General features: G+C 29.0%; 1 protein-coding gene across 4 annotated transcripts in view; it reads right to left on the bottom strand.

The window, feature by feature from the left end:
• Positions 1–20,009, bottom strand: part of syde2 (synapse defective 1, Rho GTPase, homolog 2 (C. elegans)) — a 51,816-nt gene extending 31,807 nt beyond the window's left edge. The window contains exons 1-3 of one of the 4 annotated variants that reach the window (XM_051096398.1): positions 18,494–20,009; positions 4,921–5,142; positions 2,865–3,143 (exon numbers count right to left, since the gene is read on the bottom strand). In XM_051096398.1, the coding sequence (XP_050952355.1) occupies positions 2,865–3,143; positions 4,921–5,142; positions 18,494–19,832 (1,840 nt within the window). In that variant the 5' untranslated portion in view covers positions 19,833–20,009. The remainder of the gene's footprint in view (positions 1–2,864; positions 3,144–4,920; positions 5,143–18,493) is intronic. The other 3 variants (XM_051096399.1, XM_051096400.1, XM_051096402.1) reach the window with 3 other exon arrangements.

The following is a 20,009-nucleotide window of genomic DNA, read 5'->3' as shown; positions in this document are numbered from 1 at the left end:
TTTTTATTTTAAGGGATTTTTTTTTTTTTAGTAATTTTATGTACTTAATTATTTTATTAATTTTTGTTTATTTTAAATATTACTATTAAGGTTTGATTTATCATTATTACAGTTTTAGTTTTTATTTATTTTATTCCCAGTTGGTAATTTTAGCGTTTCAACTTAAACTAAATGAAAATAAGAAAATAAGTTAAATTTTTTTTTAATCTAATATTTATATTTTATTTTAACTTATTTTCAATTAACAAAAATGTTTTATTACAGGGTTTTTTTTTTGGGAGTTTTAATATTCATTTTTTATTTTGGATTTTTTTTGTTTTGTTTTGTTGTTTTTTTTAGTAATTTTATGCATTTAATTATTTTTTGTTTATTTTAAATATTACTATTAAGGTTTGATTTACCATTATTACAGTTTTAGTTTTTATTTATTTTATTCCCAGTTGGTAATTTTAGTGTGAACTAAATGAAAATAAGAACATTTTCTAAGTTTTCCTAATTAAAGTGTTTTATTTAATATTTATATTTTATTTTAACTTCATTTTAATTAACAAAAAAGTTTTATAATAGTTTTTATGTATCATTTGAGTATGCTTTTATTTTTGTTTTATTGTTTATTTATTTATTTATTTTTTAAGTTTAAATATTACTGTTTTAGTTTCATTTATTTTCTGCATTTTAGTTTTAATTCAGTTTATTTTCAGTTGTTAATCTTATTCCTTCTATTTAAACAAAATGAAAATTAACTAATTAACACTTATTTTATTTTATTTCAGCTTCATTTCAATTAACAAAAACCTTTCAATAGTTTTAGCTGACAATAATAACCCTGCATGCAACAGCAGTTTTGTGTACTAACATTTTATAAGTGTAATGGAAATAGTTCACAACAGTGATCAGTATAAAGTATGCAATATGCTAGAATGTGAGTTTGTCAAAATAGCATAATTACACAATTCACGTGACTTTAAGCATCAGGTTGTGCTTTTTACATTCAAAGAGCTTCACAAGACAAAGTGCATGTTATTCCGTGTCACTTTGCGTTACAAAGCAGAAGTTCTCCTTCACAGTTCCTAGCAGTGTTAATTACAGGTTTAGCATGATCAGCTAAACTAATGTGACCACATCACACGACCGCTAGTCAAACAAACAGAGCAGACGCTAGCAACCGCTAAGAGACATTAACTCAGAGACATGTTCGTAATTGTGTTTCAGCCTCAAGAGAAGCGTTACGCTGACAGCTTCACTAGTTCGCTGACAGGAGTCTTTAATAGGCGCGACTCCATCAGTGAATAATGTCACACATTCATACGACGCTAAATATAGAGTCCTGAGATACAAGCCAGAAAATATTTGCAACTATCCTTCAGCCTAGAGACGCATGAATGTGCAGCCTTACAAAAACAGACACTAAAAAATAAAAAATAAAAATCACAATTTGATTTTTCCCCCCAAATCATGCAGCCACACAAATGCAAATTCTGACCACCAGAAAATGTGCAAATAATTCAAGTCAACATTGATCCAAAGTTTTATAATGCAAAACCTAACAAAGCAATATAAATATTCAAACTATATTCTGCCTTGGCAACCAATTACAATAACAATAAAAATAATAATAATGACAAAAGAAGAAAAAAAAATATTAAATTACTAAAAATAACTCAAATGAAAACTGAAAATATAAAAATAATAGATAATTAAATAATTAAGATAATTTAAAAATATATATATATTATTTTTTATATTACATATTCATATTCAAAACAAATAATAATAATTAAATGAAAATTAGAAATATATTGCCTTGCCAACAAATGCAAATAAATGTAATTTGAAGCACTAAAATTACTAAATGAATACATTTAAAAGCCATTTGAAAATAATAATAATAATAATAATAATAATAATGACAAAAAATGACAAAAAAACATAACAAAATTACTGAAAATAACTCAAATGAAAACTGAATAAACAAAAAAATAAATAATAATTAATAAATGAAAATTAGAAGTATATTGCCTTGGCAGTATATTTCTGCCGTGATTTGAAGCACTAAAATTACTAACTGAATAAAATTAAAAACAATTTGGAAATTGAAATAATAATAATAATAATAATAATAATAATAATGACAAAAGAAAAAACATAACTCAAATGAAAACTGAAAATCTAAAAATAAAAGATAAATTTAAAAAATACATTTCAAATAAAATTTGAACTACAAAGACTGATATATATTTTTAACTATTTAGAAAAGCATAACAAAATAAAAAAAAGCCCTGAAAATGTACAAATAAAGGCTAATTTGATAATATCATTGAAAACCATAGTATATAAACAAAAATATTGTCTTACAATGAATGGAAGTAAGCTTAAGCTGAAGTTTTAAAATGACTAACTAAAATAAAAATAAAAATTATTGAAATCTTTAAAAATATAATAAAAATAATTTAAAAAAACGGTCAGCAAATGATTTAGAAAAGCAAAAAAGAAAAGAAAAAAGCCTTGAAAATATAAATATAAAAGCTAATTTGAAAATATATCATTGAAAACTTTTGTATAGAAATAAATAAAATTTCAAATAAAATTTTCACTACTAAGACTTTTTTTTTACTATTTAGAAAAGCATAACAAAATGAAAAAAAAACACTAAAAATATAAAAATAAAAGCTAAATTGAAAATATCATTAAAAAAACTTTACTATATAAAAATATATATACATTTTCTTACAACGAATAGAAATAAGAAAAATTACAAAAATCACAAAAACACAAACATTTAAAAACTAAAAATAATAACAAACACAGATATGAATAATTATTTTCCAGACATGTTTTGTTATCCCGTTATGAACTGAACAAACCTGTTGCTTTGTTCTCCTCCTGCGTCCTGCACGTGAGCGTCTGTCTTTCGTCTCCGTCCGGTCCTCCGCTCGCCCGTCCCGTCTGGACTCTGATGACGGGGATGCGGTGCGACAGATCGGCCTCTTCATCCTCCGGGATGGGATTGTACCAGATCTCCCCTTCGTCGTCGGCGTCGTTTTCCTCGGCCGGGTCCGTCCGGCGGGGCGGATGCGGCGAGATTCGGCTAGGTTTGACGTTAGCGGCGGGTAGTGCTAGACGACGAGGACGTGGTGGCGCTTCTGTAGACGTGAATAAAACGCCATGAAAACACTGGACATTAACAGCAACATCAGTGTTATTTACAATAAAGCTGAAGTCAAATATTAATACCAGTATAAATACTAGCATTTATTAGTATAAATTTTAACTAAAATATAAAATATTAATGTCATTTTAAGTATTAGATGTAAAATTTAAGGTAAATGACAATTAGAAATGTTGCTATAATGGAAATCAGTGAAATAAAATAAAACTTAAAAATAAAAATAAATAAAACAATTTAAAAATACAAAAGCAAAAAAAAAAAAAAAAACTAAATAGAAAAAGTAAAATAAAATAAAACTGAAAATACCTTGGCAACTAATGAAAATATATGTAAGTTGAAGTGAAATAAAAATTTGATAAAAACTAATTAAAATGATAAAAGCAATAACAAAATTACTTAAAAAAAATTATGTAAAGCTATTGCATTGTGCTAAAGTACTAAAATGACTAACTAAAATAAAAAGTAAAATAGTAATAAATTAAATCTGTTTGGAAATATATAAAAACAAAAATAATAAAAGCATACAACAAAATTACTACAACTGCAAAATTTTATGTAGTAAATAAATTACTCAATTATTATGAAAAAAATATAAAAATATTTTTATTTCAAAACAATTAATAATTAAAAAAATATTTCAGTTTTAGCTTTTATATTAATTTTAGTTCAATTTTAGCTATTTTTATATCATTATATTTTTATATACTGTATTTTTATATCAGTGTTATCATTAACTAGAAATGTTGCTATAATGGAAATTAGTGAAATAAAACTAAAACTGAATTAAAAACAAAGTAAAAAATAAAAATCAAATAAAACAGTTAAAAATGACAAAAGCACTAAATTACTAAAAAAATAAACTACATTAAAAATAAAATAAAATAAAATAAAACCGAAAATATAACAATAAAATATCTTGGCAACTAATGAAAATAAAATGTAAGCTGAAGTGAAAATAAATTAAATAAATAAAACTATTTAGAAATATATATATAAAAACTAATAAGAATGACAAAAGCAATAACAAAATCACTTAAAAAATAAGCTTAACTAAAAATTTAAATTAAAAGCTGAAATAAAATTAAACAAAATATAAATATTAGATGTAAAAAAGTAAACGAAAATTAGAAATACTGCTTTGTGCTAAAGTACAAAAATGACTTAGTAAAACAAAACTAAAATAAGAATAATATAAAAAAAGAACAAAAATAATAAAAGCATACAACAAAATTACTACAAATACAAAACTTTTTAGTAAATAACTAAATTGTTATGAAATATATTTTGTTTTGTTATGTTTGTCATTTTTTTATTCAAATATTTTTATTTCAAAATTAATTATTTAAAAAATTTAATTTTAGATAAATTTTAGTAATTTTGTTATGTGTTTTTACTGTATTCTTATATCAGTGTTATCATTAACTAAAATTATTATAGTTACTTTAATTAAAATAAAACTAAAATTAAGTAAAATATAAATGCTGAAGTCAGAGTCCTAAAATAACTAGGTAAAATAAAAATATTTATAAATAAAAAAAAAAACACACAAAAAATAAATTTAAAAAACAAAAACTTAAGAATTGAAAATTAACTTAAACATAAAAAATAAAACTGTTGACATTTATTTTGACACAAAAGAAAAAAATGGGACAGATGTACACAGTTCATGCAGATATGAAGTGCTGATCATTAAATCTAAAAAACATTCACTATGAGGAAAAACATAAGTGTAAATTATAAACTGTACACACCTTTGTCTGTCAGACATGAGTTAGTGGCCGATGGAGGATGCGTGTGCTCCTCCTCCGCTGTAGGGGCCGCTGTGACGTCCTCGGGCGGCAGGACGGGCCGAGCGTAGCTCTGTTGGAGCCACTGGCGTTTTTTGGAGACGGTGATGTGGTTGAACGGGGTCTGACGTGCGCTGGAGTCTCGCTGACATATGGCAGACGGGCCGGAGATGAACTCCATCGCTGCTACGAACACAAACGAACGAACGGCGTCACAAAACAAACACTAAACTAACAGCTAATTCAGCTCATCTGCTGCCATTAGCACAAAACATGCAAGTACATCCAGTTAGATCAAACACAAGTCAAAACATCAAAGTCATTCATCATTTTTGAAAGCATCTCAAAACCTTCAGCAAACAGGACTGACAGAATCTTTCATCATGAAACCACTGGACATTTACACTTTCATATTCACAAACAGTGCTGATATCCTCAACTACAATAAAAGCTATTAAAAACATTTTTGTTATTTTGAATTAAGCTGAAATATAATATAATATAATATAGATAAAACCCAATTTAAAAACAGAAAATAGAATTATTAGATAAAATATTAGATTAGATAAATATTAAATAATAGAAATATTTTTTAACTAAAACTGCAATAAAAATAAATTAAATAAATAATTAAAATAAATAATATTTTCACATAATAAAATTACTAAACAACTGAAAATTACAAATATAAAAATTCTAAATAAGACATAATAATAAACAAAGGAATTAGAAATACATTAGAAATATACTGCCTTGGCAACAAATCTAAATAAATGTAATTTGAAGCGCTAAAATTACTTAAAAACTATATTAAAAAATTTAAAATAAAATAATAATAAAAAAAATGAATTACTAAAAATAATTCAAATAAAAACTGAAAATATAAAAATAAAAGCAAATTAAAAACAAAAATCAAATAAAAATTGAACTATGATTTTTTTTACTATTTAGAAAACATAAAAAAATTTTAAAAACTATTTAGAAATTGAATAATAATATAATAACTTAATAATAATTGTAATAATGACAAAAGAATAACCCAAAACATAACAAGATAACTAAAAAAAATAACTCAAATGAAAACTGAAAATATAAAAATAAAAAAATAATTTTTCAAAAATAAAATTTCAAATAAAAATTTAACTACTACATTTAAGAGTGAATTTTTTACATAACAAAATTACAAAAAAATATATATAAATATAAAGATTTGAAATAAATATATAAATAAATACTGCCTTGTCAACAAATGCAGTTTGTAAATTGTAAATTGCTGAATAAATGTAAAAACTATTTAGAAATTAAATAATGACAAAAGAATAACCAAAAACATAACAAAATTACTAAAAAATAACTCAAATGAAAACTGAAAATATAAAAATAAAAGATAATTTTTAAAAATAAATTTCATATAAAACTACTACTACTTTCATATAACTATTAAATTTATCAAAATGAAATCATTAAATAAATGTTGAAATATATAAATCAATCGTTAAATGCATAATTTATTGAAAGCATAAATAAATGTATAAATAAATATAAATGTATTTGTTTGTTTATTCATTCATTAATTTAAATAATGAAATTATTTTCATCAAATTATGCATTTAACGATTTAGTTATATATTTCAACATTTATTTAATGATTTCATTTTGATAAATTTGGCCCTCCATATAAACCTTTTTTTTTTTTTTTTTTTTATTTAAAAAAAAGCATAGCAAAATTACAAAAAAAATAAACCCTGAACTAATGAACCCAGTACTAAAATTACTAACTGAAATGAAATTTTTTTTTTTTTATTTATTTATTTTTTTTTCACAAAAGCACAAAAATTAAACTAAAAAGAAAATGTACAATATAAAAATAAATACCTACATTCACTAAAAAAAAAAACATTTTAAATCAACATTTAGGAGTATTTTAACATGTTAGATGAGCTGGGCATCAACATAATGCTACAAAGCTACAGTAGTTTGTATTTTAGACATCAATCTTTGTAAAAACAATCTGCAAAAACTGCATCTGAAATGAGGTGCATAATATAATATGGCTTAGAAAAGTGCGTGTAAAATCCTTCAGGCGTACTGAAGTGGTCGATTCAGGGAGTGTCTGCAGGAAAGCGCACAAACACATGAAACGGCAGCGCTGAATAAAGCCGGGTTTGTGTTTGTGGATGACAGGCTGGCGCTCGGACACTTTCACACGAAACAATGCAAGACCACAATGCGACGGCACCATGTTATTATGCCAGGATGAGAAACGCTGGCCAGCGCACGGCCGCTTCGGTCAGCGCGTGTTTGGAGAGGTCAAAGGAGACCTGAAAATAAAACTCAAACGCTTAATTAGAGCTGCTGTTCTGTCAACGAGCCAGAGGATTCCAACAGGCGGAGGCCGGCGCTCACCCCACGGCATTCTGGGATACGGGAATCAACAGCCGCTCAAGAAGTTTACATTTCTCCCAGTGTCACAAACAACATTTCATTACTACTGCAAAACATAAACATACACTAGTGTTCGAAACAGTTTGGGGTCAGTAAGGTTTTGTAATGTTTTTGAAAGAGTCTTTTCTGCACATTAAAAATTGTGAAATAGTTTTACAGTTCAAAACAGCTGTTTTCTGTGTGAATATCTGTTAAAATGTAATTTATTTCTGTGATGCAAAGCTGAATTTTCAGCATCATTACTCCAGTCTTCAGTGTCACATGATCCTTCAGAAATCATTCTAATATGCTGATTTTCTATAATTAATTCTAATAAGATCATATCTATAATATATTTTTCTAAACTGCATTTTTTAAATACAATGAAGTATATCTATGTATAATTATAACTTAGCAGTCACTGTATATGAATTTCTTTACATTTTTATTTTTATTATTTATTTAAATTTTATTATTTATTTAAATTATTTAAATTACAATTCAACATTTTTGTTGGTACCACAAGCAATTTTAAATTAACGTAGTGAATTTTAAAAGACAACAATTCTGGTAGGTGCATAATCAAACTACCAAACAAAATAAGGATCGCAAATTAAAAAAATAAATGTATATAATTAACAAAATTAATTTATATATAAAATGTGAAAATATTAAAATAAATATTTAAAACATTTTATACATACACACACACACACACACACATAAAATATATATTTTAAATTATTTATATTTTACATAAAATATTTATATTTATATAAAAAAGTAAATATTAAAAATATTAAATACACAAATGTTAACATTTACATAAATATTAAAATATTTCAATATTGTTAATAAGTACATAAATAAATATTTAAAATATGTCCAGAAATGTTTAAAATATTTCATTATTTAAAAGTAAATAAAAAGTTTAAATATTTTGACAATTATTTAAAATATGTAAATAAATGCTCCTGCTTTTACACATGGATATTTATTTAGACATTTATTTAAATATTTAAATACATATTTTTTAAATTAAATACCCTTTTTTTAAAAATCTGTATTTTAAAAATTAAAATATTTACATATTTTTTTTTAATGATTCAATATTTTTAAGAATATTACAAATATTTAGACAATTATTTAAAATATGTTAAAAAGTAAATAAATATTTAAAATATTTACATTTTTTTTTTATTTAAAGTAAATAATTTTTTTACACATTTAAACCAATATTTAAAATACGTAAACATATGTTCCTGCTTTTAGACATGGTTATTTATTTAGGCATTCATTTAAATATTTAAATAAATATTTGCAAAAATTAAATACACATTTAAAAAATATCTATATTTTGAAATGTTTTAAAAATTACAATATTTACATAATTATTAAAATAATTCAATATTTTTAAGAACATTTAAAATATTTAGAGAATTTAAAATATGCAAAAAAGTAAATAATTAAAATATTTTTAAAATATTTAATTACTTAAAGTAAATAAATATTTCAAATATTTAGACAAATATTTAAATATGTAAATGTTCTTGCTTTTACGGATGGTTATTTAAACATTTATTTAAATATTTAAATAAATATTTTTAAAATATTACATATTTTAAAATGCAAATAAATACTTAAAATGTTTACATAAATATTTTTAAAATATAGTATTACAAAAAAATATAAATATTTAAAATGCTTACATAAATATTTAAATAATCGACCTTCTATAAAAGCAATAAAACAACTTTCTCAGTTTATAACTAAAAGGCATCTAATCTGTATGTTGTTGTATGTACGTTTGATGTTCTTCAGCTTGCTGTGACACGCTACAGTAAAGACTGTTATGATACGCCTGATCCTCTCCGCCGTTTGTCCTTCTTTGAGTCAAAGCGGGTCTCGGGTGAACGAGGGCACGTCAATCCAAACATACCGCGCCGTTTTCACTGCTAAAACAGACAGTATATCATTACAGCCGCTCAGATGTGTTCTTACAGCTCAAGCATTTACCAACAACACAATCATGTGATGCTGGACTTATGTAAGGTGGATTTGAACCTCTCGCTAAGCTCTTTAGCGGCTCTTTCCCGCTCGGATGATTTTCCTCTAAGAACGGGGTGGAAAAGGGAAAACAAGGTGTTGAAAATACGGGTCAGAGTCGCCCGACTCCAAAATATGTTTCACAGAACCGCTGAAAAACAGGCCTCATTATCAGATTCATTCATTCTGTCAGCGTTCATATTAGCGCTGATCATGAGGTGAAAATGAACCTGGTTCATTTGTAATTCACACCACTGCTATTTTCTGCACAACATTCACAATCACAGAATGAACCATCACCAAACAACAAACCAGAGTGAATTTTTATCCTACTAGTAAACCAGTGACTTTATCAGAAACTAAATCATTTTATGATTTCATCTGGAGGGTAAGACAGACAATAAAAGACGATCAAAATGACCTTCAGAAGTTTCTATAATGCTTGGTGCTGTATTTCTTTCTCCAAAACTACATGACAATACAAATGTGTTGAATATTCATCACATTAAAGCCATAATAATCATCACAACGTCTTGATGTTTGTGTGACAGGTTCAGTTTCATTGAGAGTCTGACTCAAACGTGCAAATAAATAAATAAATAAATTCAATTAATTAGGTCGAAAATATATATATTTAAAAAATGAGAGAGAAATTTATTCAAACATGAAAAGAAAAAAAAAAACTAAATAAAACTAAATAAATAAATTCTGTAATAAATTAATAAATTAAAAAAAACAACTAAATAATAATAATAATAATAATAATAATAAATTCATTAATAAATAAATGAGAAACTGACTCAAACATGCAAGAAATGAATGAAATAATTTATATATATATATATATGTTAAAAATGAGACAAAAGTTGATTTAAAGGAAATGAAAAAAGCTAAATAAATTAATGAATTAATTCAGAAATAAATGAATTAATTAAAAAATAAGAGATGCAAATTTAGCTTTAAACATGCAAGAAAAAGGCTAATTAACAACAACAACAACAATAATAATAATAATAATAATAAATAAATTAATTAATTAATTAATTAATTAATTAATTAATTAATGAGAAATGGAGATTAACTCATACATGCTAGGAATAAATAAATAAATTAGTTAATTAAATAAAAAAATATATAAATTTAAAAAATGAGAGACAAATTGATTCAAACATGAAATGAGAGAAGGAAATTTAATAATAATAATAATAATAAATTAAAAAATAAATTAGAAATTGGAGAACGACTCAGAAAATGCAGGAATAAATAAAGAAATAAATCAATTCAGTTAATTACGTAAATATATACATATTTATAAAATGGGAAGCAGAAACTTATTCAAACATGAAACTGAAAAAAGCTAAATACACACAAATAAATAAATTCAGTAATAAATGAATAAATTAAAAAATGAGAGATGGAAATTTTGCTTTAAACACGCAAAAAACTGCTTAATAATAATAATAATAATAATAATAATAAACAAACTTAATTCATTATTAAATAAATGAGAAATGGAAATGAACTTAAATAAAATAAAATAAATAAATAAATAAATGAGACTAATGCAGATATGCAAAAAACAAAAACACTAAATAAATAAAATAAGTAAATAAATAAATAAATAAATAAATAAATAAAGAGATTGATGCAAATATGCAAAACCAAAACCACTAAATAAATAAATAAAATGGAAATTGGTGCAAAAATGCAAGAAATAAACACAGTTAAATAAATAAATAAATAAGCTAATAAATACATAAATAAGACTCAAAAATGCAATAAAACAGCAAAATGATAATTACAATAAATAAAGTTAATTTACTTGTTGGCTTAGTTTATTTTCATTTAGTTTAACCTTAGTTTAACTAAAATAAACTAAAACTGAAATAAAAATACACCTACATAGACATATAAAAAACAAAAAAAAACTTTTAACTACAATTAAAACAAAAATTGAAGTTCTAAAGATGAAGTAGTTCATAAACAATAAACTAAATTAGATCTCAAAAGACACTTTAAAGGACTGATGAAGTTCACTCAAGGCTGTGCTAAAAACCACTTCATAGCGGTTCTTGATGTACAGAAACAGCGTTTCAAGAGCCTCCAGAATCCCAGAGGGCCGAGCGCAGACGTGCAACACATGCGTGACTGTGTTTGTGTGTTTGATGGAGCTGTTCGTGGCCTTCAGTCAGACTGTGCTGCTGCTGCTGCGGGTTTGGGTTACGGCGAGGTTACGCAGTTAAAAGCTCAGCTGTGACGCCGTTAAAGGGTCTTTCATGACGGGGGACGAGCTCTCACACGCCCAGGATTCCTGCGACAGACGTTTACCGCCTTCCTCTGAATATTTACACACACACACACACACACGTGCACATCAGCCGCACACTTACGCACAAACAAGCGTGAACTTTAGACACGTCTAAATATGGAGCAGCAGATTCGATTACAAAAGCTGTCGCTCAAGGGAGTCGTATCAAACAATTACAGCGGGAGAAAACGACTGACTCAAACGCAAACGCCTGCCAAGAACAGCTTTCAAGGAAATTAAAATACAAGTAATAAAAGCCCAACAAAGCACTAGAAAATTATTTGGACACTTTTTTTTTTTTTTTTTAAACACACTTTCTCATTTGAAAGTCCTAAAAAAAAAAAACACAAAACCCAGAGGAAAAATATTTATATATGTAAACACCACTGAATGTCATTAGATTAGGTAACAAAATATCAAATGAAGTGTCTGTATTTTCATGTCTCAAATGCTAAAGCATCTTTTCTATCCACTAACACTTCACAAACACAGAAACTGTCAAAATTTCTTCCAAACATAAACTAGATCTATTGTTTTATCATCTGTACAAACTACTTTTCCCCTCAAATGTGTGGCAAAAGTGTAAATAAATAAAATAAATAAAGTAAATAAAAAAATAAAAAATAAAATGAATGATATGCAAGAACAAAACCACTAAATAACAATAAATAAATAAATTAATTAATTAATTCATAACAATAAATCAGTTAATTTAGACAGAAATTAACAAAGGAGAGATTGAGATTGACTCAAACACGCAAGGGAAAAACAGCTAAAATAAAATAAAATAAAATAAAATAAAATAAAATAAAATAAATAAATGATGGAGATTGATGCAAATAAACAAGAACAAAACCACTCGATAACAATGAATGAATGAATGAATAAATAAATAAATAAATAAATAAAATCAGTTAATTTAAACTGAAATTAATAAAGGAGAGACAGAGATTGACTCAAACATGCAAGGGAAACAGCTAAAATAAAATAAAATAAAATAAAATAAAATAAAATAAAATAAAATAAAATAAAATAAAATAAAATAAATGATGGAGATTGATGCAAATAAACAAGAACAAAACCACTCGATAACAATGAATGAATGAATGAATAAATAAATAAAATCAGTTAATTTAAACTGAAATTAATAAAGGAGAGACAGAGATTGACTCAAACATGCAAGGGAAACAGCTAAAATAAAATAAAATAAAAATAATAAAATAAAATTCAATAAAATAAAACAAAATAAAATAAAATAAATGATGGAGATTGATGCAAATACGCAAAAACAAAACCACAAAATAACTATGAATAATTAAATAAATAAATAAAATCAGTTAATTCAGACAGAAATTAATAAAGGAGAGACACGCAAAGGGAAAATGATCAATTATTATAATAAAATTGTACAAATTCATGTATTATAATAAAATTGCCAAGAACTGCTTTCAAGGAAATTAAAACACAAGTAATAAAAGCCAAACAAAGCACTATTTTGGACACTTTTTTTTACACATTTTCTCATTTAAAAGTCTTAAAACAACCCAAAACCCAGAGAAAAAGTATTTATAAATGTAAACACCACTGAATGTCATTAGATTAGATAACAAAATATTAAATGAAGCGTCTGTTTTTTCATATTTTAAATGTTCAAGTATATTTTCTTTCCACTAACACTTCACAAACACAGAAAGTGTCAATATTTCTCCTAACAATAACACTAGATCTATTGTTTTATCATCTGTACACACTACTTTTTCCCTCAAATGTGTGACTAAAGGTACACCCTTTACAAAAAATGATGCCTGCTTTTATATTTTTCTATCTAATGCAATGACTTTGAGACATTTTAAGAGTTCTGTAAGTGGACAAACACGTTTGCTTTGCTGTTTCGTGGGCTTTTAAACAAGCAAGCGCACCTCAGGGCTTGAGAGGAACCACCGTCCCCCTCCTCCACGTCCTGTGCTCCGGTTTCTGGCTTTTTGTCATCCGAGAGTATTCCCATGATTACTACAGCAGCCACATCCCGACACTCTTTAGCTCCAGACTGCAGACATTCCATTAACACAGCGCCACATTCTGACATTCTATCTCGTTATGATGTCATCGCCACCACCGGCCAATCAGAACGCTGCGTTACAGCGGCACTGGATACAATGTTACTGCACTGTTTGTCAATATATCACTGCAGTTACAATGTATCTTATGAGTGCGTGTGTGAATCTCACATACCAATATTTCACCCTAAAATCAAGAGTTTTGCATAAAAGTTTAAGCTTACGTTTTTTTCGTTGTAACATTATTTATAAGGATGATTATGCACTTTTTTATTACTATAATGTGAAAAAAACTCATTGTCATTATTTTGAATAAACAGTAAAGAAAACTGTATTTTAAAAAATTAAAATCAGCAAAAAATAAAGGAAGTAAAACAAACAGTAGTAGTAGTAGTTGGGACTACACTTTTATAATACACTTTTTGTACAATTTTATTAAAAAATGTTATTATTTTTCATCAAACTAATTAAATAACATTCAAAAAAAAAGTCAATAAATTGTTTTATTATTATTATTATAATAACATCGTAATATTGTAAACATTAAAAAAGATCAAATTTATTTATTTTTCTAGTTATTTTTCTTTTTAATTGAGGATGAAATATAATTTGAAAGCTGTTTTCCTAAAAATAAATAAATAAATAAATAAATAAAATAAATACAGTAACAGTACTTTTTTTATATTTATTTATTTATTTATTATTTTAAATACAGTAACACTAAAGAAAATTGGGAACAATAATTATAATATATATTATAATATAATTTTATATTAATATTTACAATTTGTTTATGTATATATATATATATATATATATATATATATATATGTGTGTGTGTGTGTGTGTGTTTAAATTATAATATTATATGTTTAAATCATTATAAATATATAAACATATTTATTATTTTAAATACAGTAACACTAAAGAAAATTATAATTAAATTTTTTATAATTAAAATCTGCATGAATGTAATAAAATTGTAGCATAAATTACACATAGCAGTTGGAACTTTATATTTTTTATAATTACATTTTATTTAAAATAAAAAAAAATTACAATTTACAATTATATACATTTAAGTAAAGTAATATGTATATATATATATATATATATATATAAGTAAAATATATATAAATATCAAATAAATAAAAATAAAATTTATATGTATACATTTATATTTTTTATAATTCTATTTTATTCTAAATGAAACATTTTATAGTAATATATATATATACACATATACATATATATATATATATATATATATATATATATAGTAAATAAATTGTAAATATTAATATAACATTTATAATTTAAAATAAAATATAATTTATCTTTTTTTTCTCTTCAAATAAATACAAATATTTTCAGTAATTAAAATTTGGGAAGGGCAAATTAATGCATAAATGTCAAGAAAGTAATTTCACAACAATGCAAATAATATTAAAGATACAAAAAGAAGTATCATTTAATTTTGCAGAATATAATTTCTTTTTCCCCTTTTGAATTAGGGGTGAAACATGATTTGCACATGTTCTAGAGTATTTGTGTGAGATTAACCAGCGTTTTCCTAAAAATAAAACCCTGTCTATCTAAATAGATCAGCACACAAATGCTACCAAAATAAGTTCAGTCTACTCATTCAAATCTCAGACACCTAAGATTAAAATAAGCCGTGGATAACAGGACGGACTAATCCCACCTTAACGAACGTGTAATGTCTCTTTTCTAATCCCCGCCTGCATTCAAGCCCTCGGGAACAGAGTGCAAACAAGTGAAACGACGGCCTTGGCATTCCAAATATTCCCTCCCCGGGGCTCCGCGTTTCCATGGGACGGGAATTCGCTCGAAAACGGCTCCCTCCGGCCCAAAACAAACATCACTGGCCCTTCAGCGATACATTTTTCTATTAAATTGTTAAGCATAATGTTGTCAGGGGAGACGCACACACACACACACACACACACAATGTTTATGCAAAGCCAGTTCAAGTGTGTGTGAATCAACAGTTGTCTTTTCAAAAACAAACACGCTTCCTGGCCACACTCCCTGAAAATGTGCTGTCAACGCCAAAGTCATCGCTTCTAACGCATGCAGTAATTAAAAACACAGTCATCAGTTGCTCACCAATGGAGTGAATGGGTGCCGGCAGAATCCAAACAGCTGATAAAGATGATAAAAACATCACGATAATCCACAAGTAATCCACACCCCTCCAGTCCAGTAAACAACATCTTGAGAAGCAAAAATCTGTGTGTTTGTAAGAAAGACATTTTAACTAAAATACAAGTCCATAATCCATAAAAACACTTCCTACAGTGAACAAGTGGTCTGAATCAGGAGAGAAATCTGTACAGATTAAGCACAGTTTACAGTCCAAAACAGCTCTAACCAAATATGTAGTTGGATTTTGATGTGAGAAACAACAGGAGATGGACTTTTTCACTGGAGGAAGCATTATTATGGATTACGGACTTGTATTTTAGTTAAAAACATCGTAATGATTGATTTGTTTCAGCTTTTGTCTTCTCAAGATGTTAAATGACAGACTGGAATGGTGTGGACAGGGTTGCCAAGTTTTCTCAACAAAACCTGCTCGATTGCTACTGAAAATTAGCCTAAAAGTAGCCAAATCAAATTTCAAGGGGGTTCCCTGGTAAAATTAGAATTTTAGAGGTTAAATATTACATTATTGAGGTCGCTTCAACCCACAGACATGAAAAAAACTCGCGGAAACAGTGTTAACGTAGCCCAATTCCGCGGGAAATTCACACACTTGGCAACACTGGGTGTGGATTACTTGTGGATTATTGTGATGTTTTTATCAGCTCTCATTCTGACGGCACCCATTCACTGCAGAGGACCTATTGGAGAGCAAGTGATGCAATGCTTAATTTCTCCAAATCTGATAAAGAAACTAGCTCATCTTCAACTTGCATTTCTGTGTGAACTATTTTTTCCATTTGGATAAAAGCATCCACCAAATGCATAAATGTAACTGCACTGTGAATCTCAGTAACACTGACTCACATGGCAGTAAAGCGCATTTGGTTTGAACTCTATTATTTCTACACCAGCTGCCCAAAGGCCACATTCAACACACAAGATGAGCTCCACTAGTGTTAATAGCTTATCCTCAAATCTGGCCTGTAAACCAATTTAGAAAGGCTGTTTTGGTCTAATTCTTTCTTAAAGACAAAAACAGCAGGTGAACAGGGTACAAAATTTAACTAATAGTTATCACCTTACTTACCCAGTAATTGCAAACATTTTAGAAAATTTTAATTTTAAATATGCAAATGAGCCATTATATAATGAAATATGCGCTAATTTGCACACATCTAGTACAAAAATCTAAACACTTGGTGAACTTTCAAAATTCTTGTTTAATTTTTTTGACATATTAGAGTCAAATGTTTTTACAGAGGGAATTTTGGGTCTCATTTTGTCGCTCCATATTTTAGTATGAAAATGGAGAATAAAAGGTTAAATTATATATGAACCAATCCCTTTGTAAAAACCGTCAGGATATAGACAGGAATAAAAATGTAAAGTTTGGTGTGTTAAGATTTATGGCTACATTTTTAGAAACTGCCTTTAAAAAATAAGTATTGTAATTGAAATCTACTGACACAAATTAAATAAAGTGCTATAAAATAAACCCTTAACAATGTCTTTTAGATGTTTTCTTTTCACTAGTTTGAAAAAAACACTTCATGAAAAACCAAAAAGCCCAAAATCTCAGCGTTTTTGCCTGCAGTGTCTCCCCTTAAAGTGCATTTGAAGCCTGCGTGCATAAAAACAAACGAGACTGCATGCTCGCATCTGTCAAAAACATTTGTTCACATGCAAGAAAGTTACTGCTCTACACACAAACAAAACTTGCATGAAATCTTCAGCACTGTATATCTGTCCCAAAGTTTAGCCTGATGCTTTCAGATCTGTGGTTTGCACTGGAACTAAAAGTTCTGAAAACTTAGTACACTCTTAAAAATAAAGATGCTTTAAAAGGATCTTCATAGCGATGCCATAGAAGAATGCCAAAGGTTCTTACGTTTTAATATTCTGAAGAACCTTCGTTCACCACACAGAATCTTCTGTGAAACAAAGGTTCTTCAGATGTTAAAGGTTCTTTATGGAACCATTTAGTCAAAAAAGGTTCCTCTATGAAGGTGAAGCACCTTTATTTTTAATGCAAGTAAAAAACAAAAACGATTCCTTTTGGTTTCATGATTCAAGATAGCTGTCAATCAGCTGTTTTCCTTCAGACAACAAACCTTTCAGGCCACCAAGTCTTGACTTGGTTATAAACTTGACAGTGCTGCAGAGTGACCTTTAAAATACACAGATAACCCGACCATCTGCTGGTTCACGTCTTATCAGCAGAAGACGGGTTTGAGCATCTCGCACGGTCAACACAATAAACATTCGCAATTAACATGAGCACAAAACCACCACCATCACCAAGACGACAGGCGTGAAATGAATTATTCAGAGAGTGAGTGTGTTAGTGGAGAGGAACCAATCGAGCTCGGGGCCCGCCGGCACGCTCCTGCCAAACGTGTTACGTGAAACGGCATTAGTCATGAAGTAAGATGAGGAAAAAACCCGGCACCGGTTAAAAGACACCCAGAAGCTCTCCCAACGCTTTCCACCAGAGATGAATGAGATGGTCCTCCACGCCAGCGGGCGTCCATACCTGTCTGCTGCCGTGACGCCGCTTTCGGCCTCACGTGATTGGCCCTCAGCGAGGAACCTGCGATCCTTTGCTTCATCTCGGATGAAAGCACGCGACCTTTCTGCATCCACTCTTGCATCTTGTTGACGGTGACTCCGGGATGTTTGGGCACCGTTGCATCGTCACTGGACTGGCGCGTTGAAGTCGGCGTTGGAAGGGTTTCCGTAGGGTTTGGTGGCTGAGCATCGTGGCCTGATGCGACCACAGGTTCGCAGTTTGATGAGTACTTCACCTTGCTATCGCTCACCGAGCGCTGGAGCGTGGGTTTGGGATTCGCGTTGCGAATACTCTGCAAGCTTCGGCTTTGCGAAGACCCAGTCAATCCCAACCCGCATCGTTCGAGAAACGCAAAAAACGCCGAATCCGAATCGTTCCTGCGTTCTTCGGACAAACACGCGTCGCTTTCTGTGCTAACGCTATCGTGGGATTGACTTGCACTACTGGCCTGATCCACAAATCCGTTATCTTCAACCTGACCGTCGAAACTGATGTTATGCATTGTGTTTATTAGCAAATAATACGCTTCTTTGAGTTGGGACTTCAGTCTGTCTGTTTCTTGCGTGGTTTTGTTAGATCCTGACACCGACTCTGCAATATTTTTATTTCGGTCATTCATCTGAGCGTAAGACTCATAATAGGGCAGAATTTGGTTATCATAATAATCGTCGTCCTCACTGTCAACCGAGTGGTGTCGAGGGGCCCCATCTCTCAGCCTGGGGGCCACTGTTATTTCCAGATCGGTGGGGAAAAAAGTCGGACTTTGCAATGCGGGCATTCTAAAATCTCCATGATACTCCAGCGCATTTTCTATGACCTGAATTAAATCGCTTTCCGCATCTATATAATCAAACACGTGAGGTTGCGGTTGTGGGTTTCTAAAGTCGCCCGTAATGTTTTTCCCGGCCTTTTGCTCGAGTAATGTAACATTTGGCTCTTTATTCTTTAGATCTTGACCATCTGTTGGCTTGAAAGCCTCTCGGCTCGGTTTTAAATCGCAGCCGCCGAAGCCGATCGAGTCGCCGCGGACGCGCGGCGTGTGGACCCGCTTCAGCTCGGTCCGTTCGCTGGGACCCCCGGGCCCTGAGAACCCGCTACCGTGCGCGGCGCACCGGGAAACCGGATCCGCGTTCATAAAGCTCTGTTTACCCCTCATCGCATGTGAAATGCAATCTCTCCCTGTCTGCGTTTGAGAAACTTTTTCTTTACCTTCTCTCGGCCGGTTCGCGGTGCTCGCGTCTTTCCCTTTGGGTTTCTTGCCCCTGAGTTTGGCTAGAATTGTCCTCCGCAGAGGATCAGCCATCGGTACCGATCCGATCCTCCAGCGTTAGTTCCGTTCAGCGGCGCTCCGGAGCAAAAGTAACCGTGTTCGAAGCGCGTCCGTGCGGCCAGGAGACTCCGACACACCGCGGTCAGAGCGCTGCTCCATGATCCACTGAAGTCAAATCACACGCACACACATTCTCTCTCTTGCTTGCGC

This window comes from Labeo rohita, chromosome 23 (assembly GCF_022985175.1).
Source record: "Labeo rohita strain BAU-BD-2019 chromosome 23, IGBB_LRoh.1.0, whole genome shotgun sequence".
NCBI lineage: Eukaryota > Metazoa > Chordata > Actinopteri > Cypriniformes > Cyprinidae > Labeo > Labeo rohita.
The sequence above is the reverse complement of the archived record's forward strand: the minus strand, read 5'-3'. Positions and strand labels throughout refer to the sequence as shown.